A 7,477-nucleotide genomic window follows, 5' to 3' on the forward strand; every position below is an offset into this window, starting at 1 on the left:
GGGCGGGAGGGGGGGGCGGGAGGGGGGGGGTCGGGTCGGGAGAACTTCCCGGGGAGGTTCCTCCCTGGGAAAAAAAAAAGGGGCGGCAGCCCTGGCCGGGGCCGAGCGCGCGGCGCGGCGGGGAGGGGATATCGGGGCGGACCCGGAGGACATGGAGGGCGAGGGGGGCCCGGGCCGGGCCGGGGCCGTGCGGGAGCTCTGCCGCTCCTTCGGACACTACAACCGGCACCTGGCGCGGCTGCAGCACAACCTGCGCGAGACCAGGAGGTTCTTCCGCGACGTCAAGTTCTCCCAGGGACACCCCTTCGCCCCGGAGGCCGCCGGAGACGCTCCCCACGGAGGGGATGGGGATGAGGAGCCCGGGGACGGCCCCGCGCCCGGCGGTGAGAGAGGGGCCGGGAAGGGCCGGGGAAGGGCTGGGGAAGGGCTGGGGACTGGGGGGGAAAGGGGGGGCGTTCTGGGGGCGAATGGAGGGTTCCTGGGGTGAGGGGTCAATAGGGGGGCTTGCGAGGGTTGGAGGGCAGGTGAAAGGCGATGGAGAGTGAAGGGCTCTCATGGGGGGCTCTCTTATGGGGTTGCTCATTTTATGGGGTTTAGTGGGCTGGGGGTGCCTGCGGAGAGCTTGGGGCTGTGAGGAGGTTGGTGGGGTGAAGGGAGCAGGGCTGGAGGGGTATTTAGGGGGGTTTCAGTGGATATTACGAAAAGGTTCTTCCCCCAGAGGGTGGTCGGGCACTGACCAGGCTCCCCAGGGCAGTGGGCACGGCCCCAAGGCTGCCAGAGCTCCAGGAGGGTTTGGACAACGCTCTCCAGAACAGGGTCGGATTTTAGGGTGTCTATGCAGGGCTAGGGGTTGGACTGGATGATCCCTGTGGATTCCTTCCAGCTCAGGATATTCCATTCTTCCCTCTCCCAGTTTTTCAGCTCCCCCTTGCCCGGGTGTCAGGAAGAGGCAGCACCTGGGAGCGGGTGGGATGAGGGGTTGCTGTTCCCTGGGCTGTGTTTTTCCCAGGGGTTCCGTGGGAACAGTGGGTTTCTTCAGCAGCTCCCTGGGCATTTCTGCTGCTGTTGACAAACAGAGCTGCGGGTGGGAGCTCTCCTGCCACGTGCAGAACTTCATCTTTCCATAAGACTGTCTTGTGAGAGGAGACTTTGGCGTGACATGAAACCTTCATAAAGATCTTCTTCATTCATTTCCAAGCGGCTCATGAGTCATCTCTGTTGGCCACTTGTCCAGGAGACTTGTCCCTTCTTGTCTCACCCTCACAGTTGTGGTTTGAAGATGGAAGTGTTGGGATCTCCTGTCTGTCTGTGTTTTGAAAAAAAAAAAAAAAAAAAATCAGTGTTGAAAACCCTGGGTTGGGTCTGGCTGGCTGGGAGTTAATTTTCCCCATCTGTGGTGCCGTGGATTTGGAGCTGGGAAGGTGTTGGGAACACAGCAGGGTTTTGGGAAGTGCTGAGTAGCTTCTCCACGCTCCCCCCTCACACCAGGCTGGGAGGGAGCCAGATTTTTGGGAAGGGGCACAGCCAGGACAGGTGAGCCAAAGGGACTGTGTGGTGGGTGAGTTTGGGATTGTTCAGCCTGGAGAAGAGAAGGATTTGGGGTGACCTAGTTGCAGCCTTCCAGTGCCTCCAGGGAGTCGACAAGGAGGATGGAGAGAGACTATTTAAAGGGGTCTGGAGTGACAGGACGAGGGGGAACAGCTTCAAACTGCCAGAGGGCAGGGTTAGATGGGATGTTGGGAAGGAATTCCTCCCTGGGAAGGTGGGCAGGCCCTGGCACAGGGTGCCCAGAGAAGCTGTGGCTGCCCCATCCCTGGGAGTGTCCAAGGCCAGGTTGGAGCAACCTGGGCTAGTGGAAGGTGTCCCTGCCTGTGGCAGGGGTTAGAATAAGATGATGTTTAAGGTCCCTTCCCACCCAAACCATTCCATGATTCTAGGATTTTCCATGGTCTCAGAGCTGTTGGAATGGTCCCACTCACTGGAGCTGCTCCTGTGTTTGGTTACTCCTTGGAAAACGTTGCTGGTTCAACAGCAAGTGCATCTTTTAGACACGGGGGCATCATGAATCCAATATTCCTGACATAGGTACAGATCCCAACAGATTTCCTGCCTGTTGTTTCTAACCCAGAGCACTTATAACCTTCTTTTTTTTTATTCAAATCCGTACTTTGACCCACTTTGACCGGGTTCAGGGCTTCAGGGGAGGTCTGGCTGTTCAGAGCTTGGTTGTGCTGACAGTGATGACAGTGTGGGCTCCTGGCTCAGGGGTTTGGGCTCCTGGCTCAGGGGTTTGGGCTCCTGGCTCAGGGGTTTGGGCTCCTGGCTCAGGATTTCAGGCTGCAGAGGTTATCTGGCTTTTACTGCTCTGCAAACTATGGATTTAAGTTTTATTTTCAAACTGGTGACGTGGGACAAGGATCAAGTGAATAAACCTGCTCTGGGTTAGAGGGTGGGAGGTTGTGGTGGGAAGAGGATGAGGAGCAGGGCCTGGTAAAATAATGGACACAACTGCAAAATAACTGTGAATTAATGATTATTATTTTTTTTTGAGCTCTGGGAAGTCACGAGCCTTTGCCCAAAACCCAGAGCTTTGGCATAGCTTATTAACTTCCTGCCTGAATAACCCAAGGTGGTGGTTGGAGAAGCTTTATCATATTAATAATAGTATTAATTTTCTTTATTATAACAAGAGCTCCTTGTTTCTGTACAGTTTAATGGTGTTGGACATTTCTGGTGTTCTCTGATTTGTAGTGGTTGGTAATGGAAGTTTTTTCCCCTGTGTAACATGGAGAGTTTTTTGAGTGTCAGAGGGTTTAAAGAGCCCAGTTCTCATTGAATTCAGAACCCCTTTTTGCCCTTCAGGTGGTATCAAAGTGAGAGGAATTCTGACCAAATTGTTCTGCAGACTTTTTGTGAAACACAAAGGAGCTGGGGATGGAGTGGAGTGGACAGGACACACTGCCCAGGGCTGGAGTGGAAAATAAACTGTGAAAAGTAAATGCAGATGTCCTGGAAACAAAACAAAGTGAAGGGTTTGCTTTTGAGGCACCTGAAAAACTCGTGGAACAGCCTGGAAAGGGAAGTGGCCTCTGGATCAACAGCTGAAGCCCAGCCTGGGTTCCTCTGCCCACAGCCAGGGCTGAGTATCTGCTGAGCAGTGGCCCCTGGGGTGAGCTGGGTCAGCCTGGGCTGGCACTTCTGGGAGAAAGAAATCCTCTTCCATCCCTCCCCTCTGCTCAGGAGGGTGACAGCAAAACCCATCAATAAATGACTGTCACTGACCAGACTGTGGTGGCAGCAGCAGGACTTACACCTCGTAGTGAGAGAAGTGAACTCAATCCAAGGGAAAGAATAATTTGCCTTCCAGCTACTGTTTATGAGGGAAAGGCAAGTCCGGTTTGCTCTGTCTGCCTTTCTGAGGGAGTCAACAAAATCCTGTCTGTTCTCTGGGGCTGCCTTGGCATGAGTTGGCATCTCAGAGTGATTTGTTCAAGTGCTGAGACAATCCTGCAGCTTCAGGTCTGGCAGCTTTTGGTTCTTGGTGCTGATAACTGGCGTGTTTGCTGGAAAAACAAACCCCGATTTAGGGACTCGGCAGCAGGTTTTACTAAAATATGTAAAGATACCAAGGAAAAAGTCCCTCAGCCCTGCTTTCTGCTAATTGGGGTTGTTTTCTTTGTTCTGTGCTTGCAGTAATTGGAGGTCTTTGATGTAGGAACCTCAGGGGTTATTTCTTTTATTTTAGGAATTTCTGCAAGCTGAGCTAACCCCAAATCTAGAGCATCCCCAGAGGTTTGGGCAGCAGCTGGAGTGTTACACCAGTGGTGTGTGCTGAGGGAGAGCCCTGGGCTCTGCTGCCTCCATAAATAAGGGGGTTTTATAGGGATGAGATCACGTGGAATCCCAAAATGGTTTGGGTTGGAAGGGACCCTAAAGCTCATCCCATTCCACCCCCTGCCACGGGCAGGGACACCTTCCACTAGTCCAGGTTGCTCCAAGCCCTGTCCAACCTGGCCTTGGACACCTCAGTTGGTAGAACTGTGCTATCATAAGTCTTGTGGTGGCCAAAACCTCCTGCAGGTCATGAGCAGCAGCAGAGCAATGGGAGGATTCCTCTGCAAACCCTCAGCATTTGCAGTAAGAGGCTCTGGCCATGTTTAGGTTGTCCTCACGTAGCACTGGAACTGGAACAGAAAAGACAAGTGATGCTGGCAGAGGATCCCTGGAAAAGGGATGAGTCAATGCTTGGGGCTTCTATAGATTCCATAGATCCAAGCTCAGCCTCTCCTGCCAAGTGTTTGGCTGAGTTTTGAGCTGAGCCTTGGTGAGAGACGTCCTTGTTCTTGGACAGGCCTCCTTTCATGGCGCGGCTCACGGGATCCACGCGCTCCAGGACTCCCCCGAGCCCTGGGTTTGAAGTGTTCATCACATGTCTCCCAGTGATTACGGTCGATGGATCCAGGATGTACCACCAGCTCCAGTCCTTGGCAAGAGCCCTGTCACGAACAGGAGCTGCTCGTGGACGTGCAGGAATGTCACTGCAGCTCTCCAGGCAGCAGGTTCTGAACTTCCTTTGTGGTGGGAAAGCACAGCCTGAGTTCGTGTTGGGATTTGTGGCACCAGCTGTTGAGTTCTTCAGGAGTGTTTGTACCCTGTGTCTTCAGGAATTTAGGCAGTAATCCTCTCTGCAGTGCAGAGTGTGTCCTCTCTGACACACCAATACCTCCAAGGGGTGTCAGGATGGTGCCAGGTCTGTTCAGTGGTGCCCAGTGGCAGCGTGAGGAGCAACAGCCATAAACTAAAACACGACAAGTTCCAGCTCAACATGAGGCAGAACTTCTTTGCCTGGAGGTGGCAGAGCCCTGGAACAGCTGCCCAGGGAGGGTGTGGAGTCTCCCTCTCTCTCTCTGACATTCCAAACCCCCCCGGATGAGTTCCTGTGTCACCTGCCTGGGCAGGGGGTTGGACTGGGTGATCTCCAACCCCAACCAGTCCTGTCACTGTGCAATTTGCTTCAGGTTTGGGACCCTGAGGTGGCTGTAAAATGCCCAGTGATGGACAAACACAGGGTTAAAGCCACTGCCATGACCTGGGTGCCTTGATGGTGCTCTGGGTGAGCTGGGACACAACCAAATCCAGGGTTCGGTGCCAGGTCTGTGCTTCACGTGCTTGGGATATCTCAGGGTGACCTAATGGTAAATTTGAGGCTTTGTTACTGGTGCTGCTCCTGGGAGGAACTTGTTGAATAAATGCTGATCACAGGCTGTGGGTGTGAAAAAGGAAGAACTTACAGCAGTTTTCCAGTGCTCCAAGAGAGCTGGAGAGGGACTTTTCACAAGGGCAAGGAGAGACAGGGCAAGGGGGAATGGCCTAAAGCTGAAGGAGGGAAGGTTTAGATGGGATATTGGGAAGGAATTGTTCCCTGGGAGGGTGGGGAGGCCCTGGCACAGGTTGCCCAGAGAAACTGTGGCTGCCCCATCCCTGGAAGTGTCCAAGGCCAGGTTGGAGCAACCTGGGCTAGTGAAAGGTGTCCCTGCCCATGGCAAGGGGGTGGAATATAATCTTTAGGATCCCTTCCCAGCCAAACCAGTCTGCAATTCTATTTATATATCCATGCTGGGCCTCAATAATTTTGGTTAAGCCGCTGTATTTCAATCATTTTCTCTCATTAAGTGCCCACAAAGCCAGAGCCTGCCTGGGGTGGGGAGAGGCAGCTCTGCCTCCTCTCTGCTCTTCAAAAGCCTCTGCAGAGCAGACTGTGCCTGTGCAACCCTCCCTGAATTGCCTTTTTTTCATGCTTGGTAGCTGAAGGGCGAGTCTGGATGGCAGCAGAAGGTTCAAGAAATGTTCCCAGATCAAAGAAATTCTTTATCTTGTAGATGAAGGCTGAAATGTGCTATTTGTGAGGTTTTGCAGATCCTTATCTTGTGTGAGCTCCTGGCCAGCTTTGGCCCTTTGGTCACTTGATGTGGCTGCTCTGTCAGGCTGTGCATCTTGAAAGGCTTGTTTAAGGAACAGTTAGAAGAGCCAGTCCCACTTCAGGGAGTGATTTCTCTCTCAGCCTTTCCCAAACTTGGCTTTTGGGGGTCAGTGGTCAGAATTGCAGGAGAGGGGTTTGCTGAGCCACCTTAGTGTTGGGGTGGGAAAAACCTCTCCAACAGTATATTTTCAGATGGAAGGTTTGAAGAAAAAGTCAATTTTATTCAGGGTGTTAAAGAAGCCTTAAACTGGTCTAAGACACAAAGAACTACATGTGGTACTGCTCCAGACTGGCCTGATTTTAGTTAAACCAGGGGAATGGAGTGGTGTCAGTGAGGAGCAGAATGTGCTGTATGCTCTCTTTAATTTGCAGTGTTGAGGAGTATCTTGGTACATGGGAGTATCTTGTTTTCCTGGGGCTTGGAGATGCTGAAACGATTTTGGCTGCCAGAACATGACTCATTAGAAGAATTTTAATAGCCCTGGTGAAACAGGACCTCCCCTGTCAAACCCCAGTTGCTGTGTTGTAGTTAATTCTCTCTTTAAGCTGCTGCTCTTGCCAGTTTGCCCCCTATCAGGGCAGTCGTGGTGGTTTGAAATTGGTGTCAAATTGAAAATCTGGCAGGTTTTGGGGCCTGGTGCCTCCATTTGCCATTTCATTCTGGTGCCTCCAGGTCTGGACTGTGACCCAGCCCTGGCTGTGGTGCAGCACCAGCTGTTTTGTGTTCCTGAAGTGCAGCACATGAGGGATTTGTTTGTGTCCCTGTTTTTTGTTCTCCCAGAGCTATTCCATTGCTGTGCATCAGGGAACACAGAGCTGCTCAGGCTGAGTGGGGGCAAAGCTCTGATTAGGACTTGTAAAAGAACAGAGAAGCTAAACCCAGTCCTGAGCCTGAATTAGGGCAGGGAGTTGTTCCATCCCTCTGAGCTTGGAATTTTTAGTCCATGATGCTGCAGTTGGTGCTGGCAGATGAGTAAGGAGGGTGATTACAGGGAGTCCTGCTCTGGAGGAGATACAGATGTTGAGTAACTTCCTTTCACAGCTCAAGTGCTGCTCTTAAAATGACAGTCTGTCCAACTGGGCCTGTTTGGTTCAGCTGGACAGGTCAGGGAAGGTGTTTGCTCTTGGTGCCTCCAGGCAGTGAAGCTGTTGTTGTGTTTTGAGCTGCTCCAGAACCTTCTGGCTCTTGGCAGAGGGTCTTCCCTGCCCAGGCTGCTGGGAGTGGGGCACTTTCTGGAGGTGCTGTGACTGTTTGTTGTAGGGAATTGCTGGCAGAGGCTGTTCCTTCTCCTGCTGTGCCTCAGCAACCTCGGTCTTGTCTGCTTGATGTACAGAGGCAATTTTGCAGGAATGCCTTTCCCTGAGGCCAGGACAGAGGGTTTGCTGCTTTCACATCAATATTCCTAGATTTTGGTCAACAGGCTTGTGCAGTGGCACTCTTGGGATTTGGTAGATGTGAAGGATCTGATGTTCTGAAGTGTGGGTGGAACTGTCACT

The 7,477-nt window shown here is 52.5% G+C and overlaps 1 protein-coding gene across 1 annotated transcript; it reads left to right on the plus strand.

The window, feature by feature from the left end:
- The first annotated feature begins 40 nt into the window (after positions 1-40).
- LOC108505777 (dual serine/threonine and tyrosine protein kinase-like) lies at positions 41-2,984 on the plus strand. The gene is made up of 2 exons (XM_017832079.1): positions 41-383; positions 2,863-2,984. Exons 1-2 carry the CDS (start codon positions 152-154, stop codon positions 2,982-2,984), a joined length of 354 nt encoding a protein of 117 aa, XP_017687568.1. The 5' UTR covers positions 41-151.
- The last annotated feature ends 4,493 nt before the right edge of the window (positions 2,985-7,477 follow it).

The sequence above is a fragment of the Lepidothrix coronata genome, unplaced genomic scaffold, assembly GCF_001604755.1.
Source record: "Lepidothrix coronata isolate B3197 unplaced genomic scaffold, Lepidothrix_coronata-1.0 Scaffold199, whole genome shotgun sequence".
NCBI lineage: Eukaryota > Metazoa > Chordata > Aves > Passeriformes > Pipridae > Lepidothrix > Lepidothrix coronata.